The 20,584-nt window shown below is 56.9% G+C and overlaps 1 protein-coding gene across 1 annotated transcript in view; it reads left to right on the top strand.

Moving 5' to 3' along the window:
* Nucleotides 1-20,584, top strand: part of INTS3 (integrator complex subunit 3) — a 42,563-nt gene that overhangs the window by 15,187 nt on the left and 6,792 nt on the right. Inside the window, exons 7-22 of the mRNA XM_009471404.2 lie at nucleotides 1,257-1,401; nucleotides 2,341-2,470; nucleotides 5,724-5,821; nucleotides 6,593-6,784; nucleotides 7,685-7,772; nucleotides 8,346-8,425; nucleotides 10,298-10,389; nucleotides 10,977-11,083; nucleotides 11,885-12,004; nucleotides 13,426-13,555; nucleotides 14,421-14,475; nucleotides 15,407-15,510; nucleotides 16,079-16,123; nucleotides 16,600-16,719; nucleotides 16,878-17,031; nucleotides 18,903-18,971. Of these exons, the coding sequence (XP_009469679.2) occupies nucleotides 1,257-1,401; nucleotides 2,341-2,470; nucleotides 5,724-5,821; nucleotides 6,593-6,784; nucleotides 7,685-7,772; nucleotides 8,346-8,425; nucleotides 10,298-10,389; nucleotides 10,977-11,083; nucleotides 11,885-12,004; nucleotides 13,426-13,555; nucleotides 14,421-14,475; nucleotides 15,407-15,510; nucleotides 16,079-16,123; nucleotides 16,600-16,719; nucleotides 16,878-17,031; nucleotides 18,903-18,971 (1,729 nt within the window). The remainder of the gene's footprint in view (nucleotides 1-1,256; nucleotides 1,402-2,340; nucleotides 2,471-5,723; nucleotides 5,822-6,592; nucleotides 6,785-7,684; nucleotides 7,773-8,345; nucleotides 8,426-10,297; nucleotides 10,390-10,976; nucleotides 11,084-11,884; nucleotides 12,005-13,425; nucleotides 13,556-14,420; nucleotides 14,476-15,406; nucleotides 15,511-16,078; nucleotides 16,124-16,599; nucleotides 16,720-16,877; nucleotides 17,032-18,902; nucleotides 18,972-20,584) is intronic.

The following is a 20,584-nucleotide window of genomic DNA, read 5'->3' as shown; positions in this document are numbered from 1 at the left end:
ATTGTTGTGCTTAGATAAGGGAGGTTGAGAACGCGGCACACCCAGCAGACAGGGCACTGCCGCACGGAGCAGGCAGGGCAGCACAGGCAGGAGACAGCGGCGGAGCAGCCGATGGAAACGCTTTGCCGGTGGGCTCTGCCGCTCCGAGGGAGCGAGGCTGAAGCTCCTGCCCGTGCTCAGCATGCGAAGCCAGTGGGTGAGAAATAAATCTGCTTCCAGAAAGCCGGTCCTGGGTATAGAGCCCCTGTGCTGACCCTGTCTGTCCCCGAGGTAGGACAGACTCCTGCCGTGCCCACGACGGGGCCACGCTGTCTCTCCCCCCGCAGACCCTCTCTACGCAGCCAGCTCTGCCTTCTCTCAAGTCTCCCTAGTATTTGATCTTAAGCACATCTGGTTTTCCCCAGTTCTTGCCCTTTGGTGCTTCCAGCTCCCCAGCAGTCGTGACTCCTCTTTTCCTTCTGCCCCACACACCGTTGCCTGGTCGAGCCAGGGCAGGGGCAGCTCTTCTTCTGCCCCCAGTGCTGCGGGAGCCGGTTTCCAGCCCAGTGCAGGCTCGAGAGCTGCCGTGTCGCACTAACAGCTGCCCTGCGTGACCTGCTGCTCAGGATGCCACCGATTTTGCTGGATTAATCCACTTGGCACTGTCAGACTGGCGGTGGGGGAGCATGAAAACACCTCTTGCATGAGTGTGCGTGAGAGCATTTGGGGCTTGAATCGTACAGGAAGGTCCTTTGTAGCTCGTCCTGGTGCGTTGCCTCTTGCTCGCTGCTGTTCTGGCTATGGAGACCAGTAAAGAGGCTCCTGTGGTGGCTGGTGTTGGCATCAAGGCCAAGTCTGCGGGGCAGCTGCTCCCTCCACTCGCTCCTGAGCACTTTATTGCTTGCAGTTGCAAACACCTGAGATTGCTGTGGCAGCGAGCATCTCTGTGGCCCTGGAAATCCACCCAGTGCTTCACATGAGCACGTCTGCCACCCTGCCAGAGAGCCTGGGGTGCGAGCACCCAGATGGTGGACTGTGATGGGACTGTCCTGGGCAGGGAGGAGGGGGACCAAAGCGTAGCAAGCACCCACAATGGAGCAGGGAATGGTCTGTGGATGAGCATTCTCCGGGCTGGCACAACAGGCTGGAGTCCCTGCCCTTGCTGTTTCTTTTGTGCTTTATTTTCCTCTGTCCTGAGTCCACGTTTGTATCACTTCTGGCTGTGGTTCCCTCACGGACGTGGCTGAAGGTCTTTCTTTTTTTTAACTCCTTTACAGAGAGTGGGTACTGAAAAGCAGCCTCCTGATAGCCATGGCGGTGTACACGTACCTACGGCTCATCGTGGACCATCACGGCACGTCTCAGCTCCAGGTTCTTCGTCAAAAGGAGGTGGATTTCTGCATCTCCCTCCTCCGTGAACGGGTGAGCAAATCGGGGGACTCGAGGGGTGGCTGGGAAAGGAGACCTGCCCCTCCGGGGAGCCTGTGTCTGCCTGCGGTGGCGTTGCCCTGTGTTCCTCGTGGAGCTGGAAGGGTGAGATGGGCTGGTTCCTCAGTCACCCCCAGCTTGCGCTGTGCGGGCAGTGGTGTGTGGTTCATTCTCACTGCAGGCTGCAAATGGCTTTTGAACCCATTTACACCCAACAGATTCCAGGCTGTAGAGAGGGGAGAGCAGCTGTCGGGATGGTGCTGCCTCGTTTCAGTCTCTTATTCAGGCCACGAGGGTTGAAACCATTCTCTTTCTGCTGCTGTGGCACCTCAGCGCTTGTGGCTTACCGTAGCTGCAAGAACATCAGTTCCTCCCTTAGGGAGGCAGCCAGTGTCTTCACAGGCTTAGCGAGAACACGCTAGCCAGCTCCAGGCCACTCTGGTCCATATCACGCAGGAGAAGCCACCAAAGCTAGGTGTCAGCAGAAATCCTCGTGCTTGGCGTCCTGGCCCTGCGGGACGTGATGGCTCTGCCCGCTGGTCTGAGTGCTGCCCGCTCTCCCCTTCCTCCTTGCTGGGCGGGAAGGACCAAGTGTCAAGTCCTAGCTTCAGAGACTGGCTGTAGTCCTGGAGAGAAAATGTCAGATTTATGGGCCGATTGTTTGCTTTAGAAGAGAGAGAACATTTTAAAATAGCTGCTGACCTTCCCGCCTGTCACCCTGCCTCTCAGAACCTGCGAGCTTCAAAAGAGGGGCAGGCTGCCAGGGGCAGGAGTGTAGATATTGTGCAAAGAGTGAATCATCTGGAGCTGGCGGTAGGGTTGAAGGACTGACTGTTCCTCCCTTCCCCTCCTCCTGCCCCCCAGTGCCTTCTCCCTTCCCCCTGCTCAGGAGCAGGTAAACAGTAAATGAGATTTTTCCTCTCCTTTCCCCAGTTCATGGACTGCTTCATGATCGGCCGCGACCTTGTGCGGCTGCTGCAAAACGTTGCAAGGATACCCGAGTTTGAGCAGCTCTGGAAGGACATCATCCACAACCCGCAGGTCCTCAGCGCGCAGTTCACAGGTAGGCAGGGCTGGGGCCGAAGGGGCGGCCAGCTCCGTCCTGCTTTGCCCACACGCAGGGAGAGCCTCTGCCAGAGCCCCGCTAGCCACAGGCAACCCCCTCCTGCCTTCGCATGCCCTTGCGGCAAGGCTGCCGTGACTGTTGGCCCATTCCAGGGTGATCTGGAGCAAAAATCCTGCACAGCGGCTGTTTTTCACTCTGCACACCCCACCTGGCCCAGGTCTCAGGACCGTGCTAGAGCAGACAGGCTCTATTACAGCCCTGCTAAAGCAAAACACATTGGGTGTGTGGGTTCCTTCCAGATGCTCTCTTAGAGGAGAACGTGCAGTGAGAGCTATAATTACGCTGTGTGATCCCACCTCCATCAGCATCAAGGCCCACGTGGCTGCTTCCAGAGCCCCTCTCGTCACTAACTGGAAGAAGTTGCCTCCAAAAGCAGCTTTCTGCTGGCTGCAGGGAGCTTAGGAATAGGGGCAGGGCCTGGACCGGTCTCCCATGGTCAGCTCCAGCGCTTGGCAGCTTTTGCCATGTTTTTTCAATGCTGCAGAGGCCTGGTAGGCATCTGGGCTTTAAACCATCCTGAAAAACAGATACTTCAGGCCACTGTAATGACAGACCACGAGAACGCAGCTGGGCCACGACAAGAGGCATTAAATTGTATTGCTTGTTCTGGACTTAACACTTTCATAATTGTAGTTGTTGCTTTTTTTTGTAATTGAGCTGAGATGTCGTTGGAGCCCAAAGACATGAAGTGTCTGAGTCCTTCAGGCTCTCCAGAAAAGAGCCCGATGAAGCTCCATAGCTCTAAAGCAACAAGTCCAGAAGATGCAGCAACCGACACACTCTATATGGGGTTTTGTTTCTCCCAGTAGCCTTGCACACTTGATGTGCCGAACACTCAGCTGTGGAGCTCTCTGCACAGTCTGGGTCAAAATAGACATGACGGAGAGTGTTATTTATAATTTTTATTGGTATAAATTATTCACTTCTCTAGGGGCTGTCACATCATTATCTGTCTGCAGCAATTCTAGTGAGTCTTTGGAAACGGGGCTTTAAAGTGTTCTCCCCCCGCCCCCGATGCCTGTTCTCCTCTCAGGGGCTGTGTTAATGTCACTTTAAAGATCTCAGATTATGCTCCGGGAAACTGGCAGCACATCATTTGATTAAATGCTCCTTAAGCTCTGCGATCTCTGGCTGCTTCTCCATCTCCAGCACCTCCTGTCATTGCGGGTCTCTGCTGGGACTTGCCAGCCGAAGGGCTGCGGTGACCCAGTTCCCCTCCCCGGGTTAGCGGTTAGCCTGCGGGGCTTGCGGAGGCGTCTTAGCCCTACACCTAAGGAAGGCTCACATTTCACATTTCCAGGGCTCAGCCCTGCCTCTTCCTGCAGCTGTACCTTCACTAGAAGCATTTCTTAGCTCTGTCTGGATCTTCCCAGCTGAGAGCTTTCATGCCCATGCTTGGAGCATCCTGGGGCACCTAAAAAACATCCCTCTAGCTTCACTTGCTTCCCACACCGGTAGGGGCAGCTGCTCAGGGATATTTCCTGGTTTGCTGCCAATTTTAGCCCAATGACCCAGCAAAACAATGCCTAAATTGGGGCTAACATCTGTGCTCCTGACTCATTCTCTTCTGACAACTAGCAAATTCCCCGTGGGTTTTGCCCTTTCTCCTTCGGTTCCCTTTGTCTTCTGTTTGACACCACAACCAGTGGCCCGTGGTGTTGCCCGATGGTTCGTAGAGGTGAGATGACACCTGGGTAAGTGCACGCACACACGAGCGTGTTTCTCCTTGCCGTTACAGCTGCGGAGCGCTGGAGCAGGCAGAGGTCCTACACATCCCCGGGGGACGCCCCAGCGCAGGCGGCCGGGCAGCCCTCGGGGCGGCAGGGAGAGGTGGGCTGTGTCTGGCAGCGCACCCGCAGCCCGCTCCGGGTTTGTCACTCCTCCCTGTCCCGCAGAGGACCCCGCAGTTGGCTCCGGGGGCCAGGGAGAGGAATCCGAGCAGAAGCTGATCTGTCCAGGGGTGCCCTCATTCGTACTTGCTTGCGTGGCGCCTGGAAGGTCCCCTCCCCAAAATAATTTCCCCTGCAGTTGGTCATGACTACTTCTTTGCCCTCTTGCCTGCTGTTGAGAGCTGTAATAATTGCTCAGCAAGGTGGCTGTTATCTCTAGCAGCTGCCGGTCCCCGTGCTCTCGGGTTTGTATCACTCTGTAACCTCCGATCCGAGTCAGTCGTGCTGAGCTCCACGCTCCTGCGACCGAGGCCAGAGCTCAGCAGCACCGAGCATGAGGGGAAAACCGCAGCAGGGGGTGGCTCCGGGTGCAGGACCCATCCCTCCCTCTCAGCAGCTGGGAGCTCTTAACAAGCAAGGTGCTTTTGTGGCTCTCTTCCCCCGATGCGCAGCTCGCTCCACCCTTTCTCTGAGCTCCGCGGGAGCTGGCATCTGTTCTTTCTGCTTTGAAGCTTCCCTCCTCCAGCCGTCCCCCAGGTGTGACCCTCCGGCTGCGCGGCAGAAGGACGACTTCCAAACGGCGAGAGCACGAAGCGCACCTCGAGTGCGCAGCGTCCCTGGCGCCTGCCTGTCTGCGTCAGAGCCGGCTGCCCTGTAAATCCTTCAGGTCTTGTCAAGCAGCAGCAAAGCCTCTCGGCTCAGGTCGTAAATTCCTCCCCGTGCAGCTCTCTGGGAACAAGAGCAGCTTTTGCAGCCTCCCCTTCTCCTTCCCATCCTCCGTTCTCTACGTGCACGTGCAGATGCAAGTTTTTCTAAGCCTGATCTTTGTTGTGACATCTGGGTGCCTTTACTCCAGGGGAGGAACTGGACTTAGGTGCTGGCACAGCCCAGGATGGGTGCTCTCTATGCCAGCCCTGCTTTTTGGTGCCCAGGACGAGGGGTGGGAGATGGGGAACATGCTGCGTTGGTTACGGCTTGGGACTTGGCCTCTGGAATTTCTCATTTGTCCTCCAGATCTTTGCCCTGCTCTGCATCCTCTCTCCTTTTCTCCAGGCTCTCCTTCCTGGCATCCTCATTAGCGATCCCTGACAAAAGCTTGCTCCAGACAGGAGATGTTTTAGGAGACCTTTTCCAGCCAAAATCTTGATCCCTTTTCACTGCCTGTAGCCTTGGGGAAATGGAGCTTAATGCTCCGAACTCAGCTCACTGTGGATGTTGGTAGATCCCTGCCCGGATCCCGTTCGTGCTGTGCCGTCCATGGGGCCGTGCGAGCGCAGACCGACCTCTCTGTCTCTCCCCAGGTGTCCTGCAGCTCCTCCAGTCGAGGACTTCTCGCAAATTCCTGGCGTGTCGCCTCACTCCCGACATGGAAACCAAGCTGCTTTTCATGACCTCACGGGTAATTCCCTCATGCTCGCCGGGGGTCCTGTGCCAGCGTGGGGGAGGAGGGCACTCGTCCCTGCCCAGTCCCTGATGCACCAGTCCCGTTCCCACGCTGGCACTGGGCACGGGGAGGGAGGGCAGAGCTCCGGTCTGGGCAAAGGGCAGAGCTTTACTGGTGTGAGTATTTGTTGCTTCTGGCATCTAATGGTGACAGGAGGAGGAGAGGCTGCCCAGCAGGAGCTGATGTAGATGGGCCTGAGACATCCCTGGTATTCATTAAAAGGCACAAAACAGCTTTGCAGGGGAACATTGCTCCTGGCTGGCCGCTTTCCAAGGCAAGCACTTTCTCTGAATGGCTGCAATGCGGTGGGTTATCGGAGCTCCGACAACAGCAGCCGTATTCAAGAGAGGCCAGGAGCTGCGCAGTGACAGCACCGGGGTTAACTGTTATCTGTGTTCGCACACCAGGCAGAGCTGGGGGAAGCGAGCTCTGCCTCCGGCCCAGCCGCTCTCCAGCTGAGGCTGCTCGCAGGGGCTGCGCTGTGCCGCACACGCGGGGCATGTGGTCCCGTCCGCTCAGCTGGAGACGGGCCCTCTGTGAGAACGCTGCACAATGGCCTTTTTGCTTCCTCGGTCTCTCTGAAGACGCTGCCAGCACGGGGCTGGTGGGGAGCAGGGTGTGAAACACAGTTTGCCGAGAGAAGCAGCTTGGAGGATGGCAGACCGTGGTTCTAGCAGCCTTTCCCCAAGCCTTGAGCAAAACCTGAGTCTTTCCCTTTCCCTTCAGGTCCGGTTCGGCCAGCAGAAGCGGTACCAGGACTGGTTTCAGCGGCAGTACCTGTCCACCCCAGACAGCCAGTCCCTGCGCTGCGACCTCATACGTTACATCTGTGGCGTGGTCCACCCCTCCAATGAGGTGCTCAGCTCCGACATCCTGCCACGCTGGGCCATCATTGGGTGGCTGCTCACCACCTGCACGGTGAGTTGCAAGGGCCGGACCCAAAAGTGGCTCACGTAATCCCCTGGGATCTCTTCCCTTGCAGGGAAGGGGGTAACCTGCTGATGCTGGAAGCTGCTGGGGGAGGTTGGGATTAGGTATTTGCTGGCTGGGCTGAGGGAGGGCGTTGCAGAGCAGGGGTTAGGACATCAGCCTCTGTTCTGTGCTCTGGATTTTAGTCTTGGCTCTGCTGCATGTTGGATCCTTTGGGATCTGCTTTCCCAGCATAAACCTCACCATCTCACTTTCAGCTTGTCGTGCCCTTTGTTTCTACTTTATGTTTATGGCCCGTCTGCAAGGCGTGGGGCCTCTCCTGTCCCGGTGGGGTGCGAGAGCACGTGCAACAAGATGCCTCGTTACAGCCTCATTGGCTTCCACTCTCTCTGCTCGGCCTCTCATCCCTTGTCCCACCCAGGACCGAGGTCTGCAGCACTTGTCAGAGCAGAAGCTACCGAGGAAAGGGCTGTTGCTGTGCCCGTGAACGTGTAGCAGATAACGCCAAGGGATGTGCGGGGCCCAATTATACACAATTCAGGATTATAGCCAGGCTGCGCTTTGCAGAGCACGTGGCTTGTGTCTCCCAGTCTTGGGGCTGCCTTGGCCTCTGCGGCTCTGCCTGCTGCCCTGGCTGGAGCCGCTTTCAAAGCAGGCGGGTTTGCTCAAGAATTTTCCACCCTCTCTGAAAACTCACGCCTGCGCAGCAGCAGCAGGCGCCGCGGGGGGTTTTCCCAGCTCTGCCCTATCCTGCTGGTGGGAAGAGCATCGCCAGTCCCCGCCTCGCAGCAGCAGGGCCCGGCACGTCGGGCGTGCAGAGGGGACGGGGGGGTCAGCACCGTATTCATCAGCCAATTTGTATTTTTCTTTTTTTTTTTTCTTCTCTAGTCCAACGTTGCTGCTTCAAATGCCAAACTGGCCCTATTCTATGACTGGCTCTTCTTCAACCCTGAGAAGGACAGCATCATGAATATAGGTACTCCACGGGGAGTCTTTCTCAGAATGGGCAAAGGTCGAAGAAGGGCTTAATGCCTTCCAGAGCTGGTAGAGGTAGGGGGATCTGGTGGGGAAAGCCCAACAGATTATCTCCCAAGGGCATCAGTTCCCTCCCCTGCACTGAACTCCTGGGATTTGCTGGCTTGCAGGAGAGCTGCTCTGATGGAGCCACTTTGAATTGTGGCTTTCCTGTCTGTGGTAGCAGCAAGCGTCTTCCTCGAGGTCGGTGGCTGGCCCCAGAGCGTCCCTCCCGGTGGGCAGGCAGGCTGCCTGACCGCAGGGCTGTCCAGGGGCTCAGGGCACATGAGCAAGGACTGACACAGCCGGGGGCATTGCTGGGAGCTCCTGCCTGCAGGGAAGCTGGCTCTGGCCAGGGTTTGGAGTCTAAGTGTTGTTTAGGAGCTGGATGAGGGCAAGGGTGTGTACAAGCCAAAAGAAGGGGTTCCCTCTGTGCCCCAGGGGCAGAAGGCTGGGTCTGCAGGAATGGGGGGACACGGGGGGTATGGGCATCTCTGGGGCTCTCAGCACAGGGCTCCCTGCTCTCTCCTTCCAGAGCCTGCCATTCTGGTGATGCATCACTCCATGAAGCCTCACCCTGCCATCACCGCCACGCTGCTGGATTTCATGTGCCGGGTGAGCTGCCCCTCGCTCTCTGGGGAATTACGTGGCTTGCCAAAGGAGTTGCATGATGGAGGTTGAGTGATGAGGGCTGTGAAAGCAACTGCTGGGGTCCGAGCAGTCCCTCTGCCACCAGTGGGACAGAGACTCCTCAGGAGTGTCGACAGAAGACAGTGTAAAGGGAAACAGCCGCACTCTCATCTGCTTGCAGCGGCCAGCTGTGCAGAGTTCACGCTCCAAAGAGAGCTGGTCGCTGTGTCAGCCTCGGGGGCTTGTTTTAGCCTCGTACGCTTGTCCGTGGTGCAGAGGAGTGGAAGTGCGCTGGCCGAGAGGTGCTCCCTTAGGGATTGCAGTCGGGCCCTGCAGCCGTGCCCTCCTCTGAGCGCTCCCCACCGCCCATCGCTGGTGCAGCATGTTGGCGTAGGTCAGTGCTTTTCCTTCTCTGCCAAGACAGAAGCTGGGAGCAGTCAAGTGGTGAGCTGCGCAGCCTGCTCCCTGCGGGCCGCCCCTTGCTCTGTGCTGACCGGTCACGAAGGGCAGGAACGGTAACGCAGGCTCAGGCCAGACAGATGTCTTCACTCCTCAGACAGTTTCAGCGCAAAGGCCCGTTGCCTCTCCATCGCGCAGGAAGGGAATTTCATTAATCCCTAGAGCCAGTGATACTGGAGCAGCAAAATAGTGTCATCTCGCTGCCCATTCTTCAGAGTCAAAAAAAAAAAAACCCAACCAAAACAAAAAAGCTGTTCACCCTTCTTTTTTTTCCACATTCTTCAGTGCATCATCTGGTCTGTTCTGCCCTGAGCCTCTTGATTGCGAAATAGCCTGTAGAGTAGCTCAGTATCTGCTGGCAGCCCTTTTAACCTCCCCTTACCTATGCTAAATTAAGGAGGGATTTTCTCCTTGCTGATCTGCCAAGAGCACAGTCAGGCACACTGCTGCGGACGCTCAGCCAAATTATTCGCCTCTTAAAACCAGCCACCAGAGGCTTTGGTGAGCCCTCGCGGCCTCTTGATAAATCCAGGGCCGTTCCTGGAGGTCGGAGCGTTGGGCCCATGTGTCATTCATTAATGGGAATGCCACTGCAGGAACACATGTAAGGCTTCCCAAGTCTGCAAAGAAATCCTTCCAGAAGGATGAGCATTAGTAGGAAAAAAGCTTCTGAATTGTTGCCTTTAGTACCTAACGAAATGCTTGGCCCAGTGTCGTTCCCTGAGGGCAAACAGAATCTCACTGCAGCAGGGGCCAAGTCAGACCCATCCTCTCCCTTTCAAAGGACAGCCCTCCTCGGGCAGGGAGCAGAGCTGGTCCTGCCCCTGGGAAAAGCAGTGCCACCAGTTGCCAATTCCAGTAGTTTGGTCCCAGGGAGGGCTGACGGTGTTTCCTGGAAGCGGGCTCTTTCCGTGGCATGAGCGCTGGAAGAGCTGCGAGTTGCATCGCTTTCCTTCCTCCCACCAGCACACTCTGTGTGCTCCCGTCCCCGGGTTGCCCGAGTCCAAGAGCAGCTGCTGGCTTCTGGCAGAGGAACTGGGTGGAAGGTTCCCGGGATGACCCAGATTTCAGGGAGGAGTCCTCTTGCTCCCTCCAGAAGCCAAGGACTGCGTGTAGACAGAGCTGAATATTGTTTAGGGTGCCCTTCTTGTATTCCCCCTGCTCCTGTAGCTTGGAGCGTTGCCCTGGCAAGCCCCAGGGCTTCTCACAGCTCCTGAGGCACATCTGTGTGTTTTTCTCATCCCTGGGAGATGCTGCCGGCTGGTGCTTGAGTCGAGGGTGACCCAAGAAGCTGACCGATGGCCTTAGCTGGTCCTGCCTGTGTCCTGCCAGCTGACGCAGGCCCGATGGTAGGCAGAAGAGTTCATGGCACTAACGTGGTCGTTCTCCCGTTTTCAGATCATTCCCAACTTCTACCCCCCACTGGAGGCCCACGTCCGGCAAGGCGTGTTCAACTCTCTCACCCACATTGTGGAGAAGCGAGTCCTTGCGTAAGACCGCTCTGAATTTTACTACATTTATACGACTGCTGTGTACCAGTTTTCCTGGGTCTCGCCAGCCTAGTCAAAATGACCTTCGGGCCCTGTAAGAGCTGCGGAAGGGATTTGTATTGTGTGTGAACCTTGGAAGAAGCCATAGTTGTGTCTTCATGGTGCTGAGGCTTGTCCTGAGAGCTGTTCCTTGAAGCGAGGGAGTGCGTGGGTTAGGAAAGCTATAGCCGCTCTGCTTCCGATGAACAGAAATGACCCCAGCCCTTTCTGTCCCCGAGCTGAATGGAGCAGCCTTGCTCATGGTGCTCCAGCCTGCAGACAGCTTCTGCCTCAGCCACCTTCCCCTCTCGGGAGGTAAAACCTCTTCTCCCCTTCCCACGTGCCTTCTGGTGACACCGGCAAAGTGAGGGAACCCCAGCTGAGCTGCAGGGGGGAAGGTGGGACCTCGTAGCTTGCGGTCTGTAATGCAAGCCAAAGCCCTGGCGTGAGGGCGGAGATCCCCTTGCTTGTCCACCGAGGTGAAGCTACACAGCAGGGCACCGCATCCTGGCTCTTTCTCATCCCTTTCCCTTCCTACCCCTACACAGACATCTGGCTCCTCTCTTTGACAACCCCAAGCTGGACAAAGAGCTCCGCGCCATGTTGAGGGAGAAATTCCCAGAGTTCTGCAGTTCGCCCTCGCCCCCCATCGAAGGTAGGGAGCAGGGCGCGTGGCGGAGGGAGGCTGTGGCCAGTGCTGCCTTCCCAGGAATGGGGCTTTTCCCGGCTCTCCTGCAGCCATAGCAGCCGTTCAGAGGGTCGGACCGGGACTCCGGGGAGAGGAGGGCTCTGGGTGCTCGTATTTATGGATGGTTGTGGTCTCCCTTCATCTTAGCCCTGCTGTGCGCTAAAGATGCACGCTACCCGTTTCTCTCCCTGCTCCGTAGGGGCTACTTAGCCTTTCTTCTCTGTAGGCTAATTGATGAACATAATTAGGTTAAACAAAAAGCAAGCATTTCTAACCTGTATTTAACAGGAGAGTGCTGCTGCTTTGCCAGATCTGCTGAAGGACTGTGTCTCTAAGCCCGTCTGGTTTTCCTGTTCCATCAGCTGCTCTGGCTGGGACCCACCTAACCAACAAACCCCGCTGCCCCAAGCTTCTCGGCCTCACCGAGCTGGCAAAGCTCTTGCTCTGCTCAGGGGCTCGGGCTCTGCTCTTGGCCTGGGTGAGGGACGAAGCACGAAGGCTGCTGGGTAGCTTAGGTGGAGAATAACCCGGTCCTGCCACACCGGGTAGGGATGGTTAAATGGGAGCGTCCTTCCCCAGCTTGAGTTTTCCAGGGTCCGCCGCTTGCCCAGACTCTTTCTTCCCTTTTCAAAACACTTTCATCTCCTTGCCAGAGCCTGTTTATCGGCAGAGGTGACTCGTAGGCAGAGCCTGCCCTGCCACTCGGCTCTGCGAGGAGCCATCGTAACCTCACTGTCTGCTCTGACCCCTTTGCCTACGTTCTTGCAGTCAAAATTGAGGAACCCGTTTCCATGGAGATGGACAATCATATGTCAGAAAAGGATGACAGTTGCTATGACAACGCCGAGGCCGCGTTCAGTGACGACGAAGACGACTTGAACAGCAAAGGTGAGGAGTGCAGTCAGCTGGGCGCCGATGCTCTCAAGTACTTCTGCATCGCCGCAGTGTGAATAGCTGCCGTCTGCCTCTGCGCCGGACGGTGTTTCCCCGCTGGCTAGCGGGCACCTTCCCTTCGTGATGGAGGATCCCCAGACAACCAGCTGTAAGCACAGTTCCCTCAAAGCCCCTTTCCCATGAGCAGCGGGAATTGCTGGACTCGAGGCAGACCCCCTTCTTGAGATCCAGGTTTCCTTCTGCAAGAGAGGGTGTTGAGGCCAATGCTCTCCTGCTTCCCAGGCCCTGACAGCCAGCCTCGGCAGATCCCATACAGGTCTGCGCTCAAAGGAAAAGGCTCTTGGGCTTCATCTCCTTGCCTGGTTATTCCCTAAAGCTTAGACTGTTCGAACGTAGCGCTTTCTCCACCCATGTGTCCTCTCTAGATGTGTGACTAGTCTCAAGCCCCTCTGCACTGCCTGGTTGGGAATCCCTGTGGCAGATGCCATGCCGAATGGTTTGTTTGGGAACAGGGCGTCTCTGTTCTCAGGCAGCTGCTAATGAGGCTCAGGCCTCTTAATTGCTCAACCACACGGTTTTCATTACGCTCGCTCCCTCTCGAAGCCGTGGGGCTGACAAGCCTGCATAAGGCCAGAATCCTCTCTGCTCACTCTCTGGAGCTAGAGGCATCTCAAGCTGTTCCTTGGTGGTGGGACTCTTGTGGGCTTCCTGCCATGCTGGAGGGCTAGCCCTGCAGTGGGCAGGGGCCACAGCCCCAGGATGGGGGAGAGAATGTGACACTGTGCTGTAGCACTGTCTTCAGTCATCCCGTCGAGCCCTGCCGGCTGCTTGGGGCCCCTGAGAGGGACACAGGCTCGGAAGCCATGTGCAGAGAGGATTTTTGCAGAGGGGATCGGCCACCCTGTCCCATCCCTTAGCGGCAGCTTCTTTGCGAGCGCTTCTGCCTTGGCCCTGGTGCTTCTGGACTCTGCTACAGTTTGTTTTTGTGGCCTGGAATGAGCCTGGAGGATGAGGGTGTGGAAAAGCAGTTGGGATATCTTAGTCCCAGAGTCCTGAACACAAGCGTTCATGCCTCGGGTGGAGAGAGGCTTGCGAGCTCGCTACGTTTGTTGAGCATGTTGAAGGATGGGCGAAGCATCAGGTTTGGAAACTGGACTGAACGGGAACCACAGTTCTGGACGCCCCTTTTGTTCAGATCCCATCCCACCTTCTTGCTGTGACCTGGACACAGCTCTAAAGGGTGAAAGCAAGATCTGAGGCTGGGCTGCACGCTGGGGGCTCGCTGCTGTCCTGGGCTGGCAGCCGCCCCCGCAGCCCTACGCAACTCCCGCTGCTGGGACAGATTGCCTCTGGTACTTCTTAGATGTAGCTGCTTGGGAAAACAGACTATTCCACTGTTGCTTTCTTTGTTGCAGGGAAGAAGAGGGAGTTCAGGTTTCATCCGATCAAAGAAACCATTGTGGAGGAGCCTGTTGATATCACGCCATTCCTGGACCAGCTGGATGAGTCACTGAAGGATAAAGTCCTGCAGCTGCAGAAGGGAAGGTTGGTATCTTTTGGTCAGGTTACATTTCGTGTTGATCTCTTCAGGGCAACGACACACAAGACCTTTTAGTCCTGTTGTACAATGCTGCTTGCTCCAGAGCCCTTCTCTCAAAGCTAATGCAATCTTGTGGCTTGTCTCCCTTTAACACAGAGAGGTCCTCCTGCGCAGTTTCTGCAGGAAGCGTTCAGGTGGCTTTGAAAGATGCTGGGTGCCTTGTAATTTGTCCTTGAACAGGCTCAGACCAGAACGCAACAGCAATTTCTTTGAATCAGTGACAGGAAGGCAAAAGGCTCTGAGTTTCGTCCTTCTCTGCTGTCGGAATGATGAGGGGAGGCTGCGCAGGCCTTTGGGGCTGTTGCTGCCTGGGGGTTTCAGTACGTCTCTGCATGGGACACGTTCACTTTGAACAGAGATGTACCTGTGGTCTCTGGACTTCCCCACCTCCGCTCCTGGTTTTCAGTGACCTTGGAATTAACTCCATCTACTGAAGGTTAAAATAAGCTCTTGTTTTGCAGACCTCAGCACAGTAGACTGATTTAACGTAATTTATGTCTTTATGGTTTTAAGTGCATTTAATCTTATGCTTTTAGTCATTTAATTTGTTTGTCTTGCTGCAGACAACCTCGGGCACTTCTGTAAGCGAGTGCTGCAGCAGTGCAACGCGTTATTCTGGGGCTGTGTCTCCGCAGTGTGTGCTTCTGCGCCGTGCCTTCCTCTAAGCCTGGCACAGCACAAAGCAGAGCCTCCCCCACTCTCAGGTCCTGGGGGGCTCCCGAGCAGAGCCAGCTCAGCACAAAGCCCCCTTGTCCCTGCTCTCGGTATCTTCCTATGTAACTTGGATTTCCTCTTGTTTTTGTGCTCCAGCGATACGGAAGCTCAGTGTGAGGTCATGCAGGAAATCGTGGATCAAGTCCTGGAGGTAACGGCACAGACCCGGGGAGCAGCGCTGCTGCCTAACTGTAAAACCAGAGCAGCTGGGGTGGCGTGGGCTGGGCAGCTCCCAGCCTGCCTGGCTCTGCCCCGAGAGCTGCGACTGAAGGAGGGACTCCCTGAGGACGCTCGAATCCTAAAGGAGTTCAAAATGGCACTGTGCAGCTCTATCCGTGGTTGTTAAACACAGCCCCAAGCTGCTGCTTGCTGGAAGGGTCTAGCAGGGGAAGATCGCTCCGTCCGTGCTCCGTTTCCTTATACCCCGTGCCTAAACGTCCCCGTAGTTGCTCTCAGATGGGACGCTGGGTGAGGCACGCTCACGTTTTGACCCTGCATGGCTGCTATAGTGTCTGCAGAGCTTCTGGGGGCTTCTGCCTGCGCTGTGCATCTGGAATGCTCCCCTGCTTTTGGCCCTGGGCTTCGTGCTCAGGCGAGCCCTGCCCAGCAGAAGAGCTGCGGATGTTTTCCAGGAGCTGAGTGTTCAAGGGAGGTTGCATCCCCTGCCTCTAATCAGCTCCCTTCAGAGTCAAGTGGCCTTTTAGCATAGGAGAGCTGCTTCTCCCCTCTGTGGGAGCACTGGGAAAGGGCTTGTCAGGGTGTAAGTCCTCGTTGCCAAGTGCCTTCGGTCCCTGTTAGCCCTTTGCAGAGGGAGAGCGGAGCTCAGTGAATTACTAGCCATTAGAGGATAAGTGGACCACAGTGACTGTGAAGTGCTTCAGAGCTGGACATCAATTAGGGGCTTGTCTTGCTGATGACCAGCTCCTGGTGCTGCAATGTAGCAGCAAAATGGCTCTGGAGCAGCTTGGGGTCCGTTCCCCACAGCAGTGACTATGCTGTGTCCCTTCCAGCTGTACCTGTGCCGGGCAGGCAGGGTTTGAGCTTGTGCTTTCTCCTCTCATTCCTTCCTTTCTCTCTACCAGGAGGACTTCGACTCGGAGCAGCTCTCAGTGCTCGCATCCTGCCTCCAGGAGCTATTTAAGGCTCACTTCCGTGGTGAGGTTTTGCCAGAAGAAATCACGGAGGAGTAAGGATCTATTTTTTTTTTTTTTGTGTCTCATCCTTTCACACTGGGGCTTGGGCTTGTCCCAGTAAAACATTCACCGCTTTCAGAAGGCTGTGCTGAAGCCAGCAGCTTCCCCTATGAAGGAATCCAGGGTTCACAAGCGGTCAGTGTGGAGCTGATCAACAGTTGTCGTATCCAGGGCTCAAAAGAGACCATCTTCCTCCTCCCCAGAAGTGCAGGGAGAACCTGCCGCCACAGGTCCTTGTGTCAGAGCGCAGTTTAGGTGATGCTCTGGTGGCTTCTGATGGTTGGACCAGGGCACACAGGGTCCTAAATACTCCATCTGTCCTTCTGTACTTGCACAAACCAGCACCGTAGAGTCTTCCTCTGGGATTTTGTTGGAATAGGGCTCAGAGTAAGAGCTGCTGAGTTCTATCAGCAGGACCGTTCCTGTCTCCTCAGTAGCTAGGGCTAGCACTTGATGGCCCGGGAACCACAGCGAGCAAGGTCCAGGGCTTGTTCCCTGCCATTGCTGGGGAAACACAGAGTGGGTGCCTGTAGAGCTCTGACTATTGCGTTTGTCCCACAGGTCTCTGGAGGAGTCGGTGGGGAAGCCTCTCTACCTAATATTTAGGTATGTCTGTTCTGAAATTTTTCAGTAACCTAGTTAGGGCTTTTTTTGTTTGCTTCCTGACCACCACCATGGGTGAACCCAGTGGGTCTAATTGTGCCATGTCCCTGCTTACCCCAGGGCTGATCCCAGAATCAGAAGAGTTTATTGCTTTGTTCTGCCTGCCTTACGTTTTGTTTAGGAGAAAGAGTTAAAAGACAGGAAAGATCACAGCTCATTTGGTCATTTGTGGAAGCCTGGGATCCCTGGGTAACTGAAGAGTGCTTGGTCCTGACCCCTTTGTTGCTGCACATCCCGCCGTCCTCTGCAGCAGGGGTGGGAGAGGTGGCCCCTGTGTCCAGTCCAGAGAGCGAGTGGCCAGGACCGCCTGGTACTGGGAGCTGGGTTTCCCTGCAAGCTGCTGGTCCTCATCATCAGCGGAGAAGCTCGTGCATGGTATCCCGTGTAACATAGCTGTCTCCTTGTGTTCCCTCCCCAAGGAACCTCTGCCAGATGCAGGAGGATAATAGCGGTTTCTCACTGCTGCTGGATCTCCTGTCAGAGCTCTATCAGAAGCAACCCAAGATCGGCTACCACCTCCTGTACTATTTAAAAGCCAGGTAGGCCAGTGGGGATTGCGGGGATGCATCCAAGCTTCAGCTTGGCTCGCACTGCCTCCAAGAGACAGCTCAGTGTCGCGCCACCACCACTCCAGCCCTCGCTGCGGCAGGGACGGGGCTGGCAGGCTCCTCTCTCACCTGGGCATGTCTCCTTCTAGCAAAGCTGCAGCGGGGAAGATGAACCTGTACGAGTCCTTCGCCCAGGCCACGCAGCTGGGGGACCTGCACACGTGTCTGATGATGGACATGAAGGCCTGCCAGGAAGATGATGTACGGCTGCTCTGCTACCTCACCCCCTCCATTTACACAGAGGTAAGACCCCTGCCAGGCTCCAGGAACCCTGGTTCAGACGCACAGGGCATCCCCTCACCTTCCTGCGGGCAGGCTCAGGGCTGGGCTGGTTTGCTTCTGAGCTTCAAGCCTGTTAAACTGCAGCAGAGAAGCCATAAAGCCTAGAAACAGTTCTGTCAGGCTGAGCACAACACGGTTTCCATCCACCCCTCAGCCCAGCTTAATGGGGTCAGTGTGCTGCAGTCGAGATCGATGTTCAGCGCTCATCCTACCTGCTCCAGCCCCGTTAAAGCCTGATGCGCTCTGGGGATGGCTGTCCCGATTCATCTCATGCACGTGCTTGGCTCCCAGCGCAGTGCTGTCTGCGCTCCCTGGTTAAAGAGGTTTTGCTCTCCGCTGCTTTTCTTCTGGAAAGCAGCAGGTGAAGGCTCCGAGCAGACGTGTCAAAGTCTGGGGGAGGCAGCGCTCAGAACGAGTTCTGCTGCCTGCTCCAAACCCTTGGGTTTAGTGAAAGGTTTTATTGCTTTCAGTGCTCGGTGCTGAGGTGGAGCCAGCTGGACTTAGAGAGCACATTTGGAACGGGGAGCCAGGCATCTGCACCAGATAGGTCAACAGCTCGGTCCCAGTTCACGCAGCCTGCCTGGGTCTTGGACAGAGCTGCTGCTACCTTCCTGCTGCCGCGATGCTGTCGAGCCCTCTTGCAGCCCTGTGCAGGCTGCAACCTTTTATTTGAAATGGTTGCAGGGTGGAGGCTGCTTCCAACAAGCATCCAGCGATCCCCCGGCTTCAGGGAGCGGTGCTGGGGGTTGGAGAGAGGGAAAGTAACATCACGCACTCTGAATAGACGGAGGGGTCACGGTTCTGCGTGTACTTTCTCATTCCCTGGGAGGAATGAGCTGGCCCCACTCCTCCCTCCTTTCTGGCTGGTTCAGCAGGAACATCTGCTGGGCGTTGAGGCCGTCCAGCCCCACTCCTCAAGAGCGCTTCCCGGGGGCTTCTGTGGGGAAAGGGGCAGAGAAACAGCCTGGGGAGGGGAGAAAAATCTGCGCAAGAGCAGGTACTGTACCACGCAGCAGCGTGGTGCGCGCTCCGGGGGGGATCCTGGCGTAGAGCAGCAGCTGGATCCCCTCCCTGGCCCTTTGGATTGAACAGCCTCCCTCCCCAAAGCGGGGTCAGACTGTTGCTGCCCCCGTGGGCGTAGCGACCAGCTCGAGTCAGGCAGAATGTCCTGAGAGCAGCCTGTCTGGACAGACAGATCCGAACGGTGCAGCCATAGCTCACTGCCGCCAGTTTTCCTGGCCTTTTGCCCCGTGTGTTGATTTTTTTTATTTCCTTGCAGTGCTACGTAACGCATGAGGCCCTGGAATGGCGAGCAAAGCTAGCAAGGATAGGGAAAAATGGGGAATTTTCACCACTCTGATCTGGCTGACTTCTGCCACCCGCAGTCAAAGCAGCCTCACTCCTTGCGCAGCTCCGCTCGCTCCAGATGGTTGATGTCAGCTGCATCTCACAGATGCGCTGGGCGCTCACTCGCAGCAGCCTGCCGGTGCGCTGCTTTGCAGCCCTTGGCCTGCTCGAGCAGCGAATAAACCTGCCTGCTCCGGGCTGCGTACAGAAAGCAGCCTGTCAACCCTCCCGCGCTTTCTTGGCTCCTTTTCCTGCTCACAGCCACTTCCCCCGTTGCGTTTAGGAAGCGGTGCTGGTTCTGGTCCAGGCCTCGGGGAGCCGCCAGGTCAGGCAGGGCGATGCTGCCCCTTGCAAGGAGGAACGTGTGTGTGTGTCTGAGCCTGAACCGAGGAGGAGTTTTGCCTCAGCTCTGGGGATAGGAGCTTTTGACTGGCCTCTCCCTCGTGTCCTTTCCTGAGCCCTGCCTTGCTTTTGTACTCTTCCAGTTCCCAGACGAGACCCTACGAAGCGGCGAGCTGCTGAACATGATTGTAGCTGTCATAGACTCATTCCAGGTAAGGAGGGGACCGGTGTCTGGGGCGGGAGGCAGCACGTTCCTGAAGCGGCAGCACTTGTCTCCTCCGCTCCCAGGCGGTTTAAACCTGCAGCGGCCCATCCGCGGGGCGTGCAGGGCAGTGCTCTCCTCGTTTAGTCCTCCTCGCGCCCAGCTCTTCCCATCCTGGTGGGAGACCCACTCCAGGCTCAGCAGGCTAACAAGCGGAAGGCCAAGCCCTCGTTAGACCCTCCTGGAAGGAACCTTTCCCCGTGGTCACTCTGAGTTGCTGTGAGCAACCCAAAAATAGTCACGGCGAAAGCTGGGGGCGGGGAGGTGGGCACCGGCAAGAATGCTGTACTGCGTGTTTCTGCTGTCTAGGCTCGTCTGGAGCGTGATCTGCTGATAACCCTTTAACTCGCCCTATTTATACACCATTCCTGGCCAGTCGTGCTTTTCCCAGCTGCGCAGGGGCCAGAACGCCTCGCCAGCAAGTTTTGCTTGGCAGGCTGGAGCCGAAGTTGGGTACAGGAAAGGTTTGAGTCATGATGCCCTGGCCCCTCCAGCTCAGCCCTGCTCTTACTCCTCTGCTCCCGGGCTCTGCCCCATGCTGAAATGCAAAGGTTTTGTTTTTCTCAGCAGAGGCCCGTAGCGTTTCCTCTCCCCTCCCTTCTCCAATTCCTTCGTTCCTTCCTGTTATTCTTCATCTGTTTCCCCACGATGCTCTGGCTGCGTGGCCCCCGTGCCCGGCACACGTGGGGTCTGCGAGCAGAGCCGTGGGGCAGAGCCCGGGCAGCTCACCCTGCCCTCGGGCTCTGCGTGCTTCCAGCACCCTGCGCCCGGGCAGGCTGTGGTGGCTTGGACCCAGAGGCCAAGGAGCAGGGAGGAAGGCAGATGAGAGCTGAGACGTGCTCTATAGCTGAGCCTGTCACCGCAGGAGCGGGGAACGGTGCTCCCCAGCTCCCGTCCCGGCTCCAGTGCAGCCCGGGCCGGCTCCCCGTGCGTCCCGTCCCCCTGCCTCTGCTTCCACCTCTCCCAGGGATGAAAGGGGTGAGTCAGTGCAGGAAGCACCACGCGTCTGGGTAGTGTCAGCTCCTGTCCCGCAGACCAGGGACGGTCCGGGGCCCCGAGCAGAGAGGTCTGGGGTTGTCTGAGCTTTCCCAGCAGGCTGCCAACCCCTCCCTGCTGCCAGCCCTCAGGTGGGCTTTGCGCATCCGTTGGCAAAAGCCTGGGTCTGAGAGCGCCTGGAGCACAAGGAGCAGGTCCCCAGCGCTTGTGCAGCAGCCGAGCTCTCCCAACAAGGCGACACCATCCCACCCGCCCTGGCCCAGCCTGCGGGGATCTGCTGTCTGTCCTGCGTGTTGCTTGCTCTCCAGCCTGGGTGTTGATGTGTGAAACCATTAACCTCTCATTACTTCTTTGCCTCTGCTGGTCCCTCACAACAGCTGCCTCTCCCTGGAGCTGCTTAACCCAGCTCTGATTTATGAGCCACCTGCAGCCCACGGGGTTTCTGGGACTCCCCGCTGGATCCCTGCTCTTGCGGAGATGGCTGATGTTGGCAGAGCAACAGCTTCCCTGCTTGCTCTCCGGACCTGCCCAGTGCTCCCCCACATCAGAGGGCTTCTGCAGAGCCTG

The sequence above is a fragment of the Nipponia nippon genome, unplaced genomic scaffold (assembly GCF_047370975.1).
Source record: "Nipponia nippon isolate SJK-2023a ecotype South Korea unplaced genomic scaffold, ASM4737097v1 scaffold_36, whole genome shotgun sequence".
NCBI lineage: Eukaryota > Metazoa > Chordata > Aves > Pelecaniformes > Threskiornithidae > Nipponia > Nipponia nippon.
This window is presented reverse-complemented; position numbering and strand designations above follow the sequence as displayed.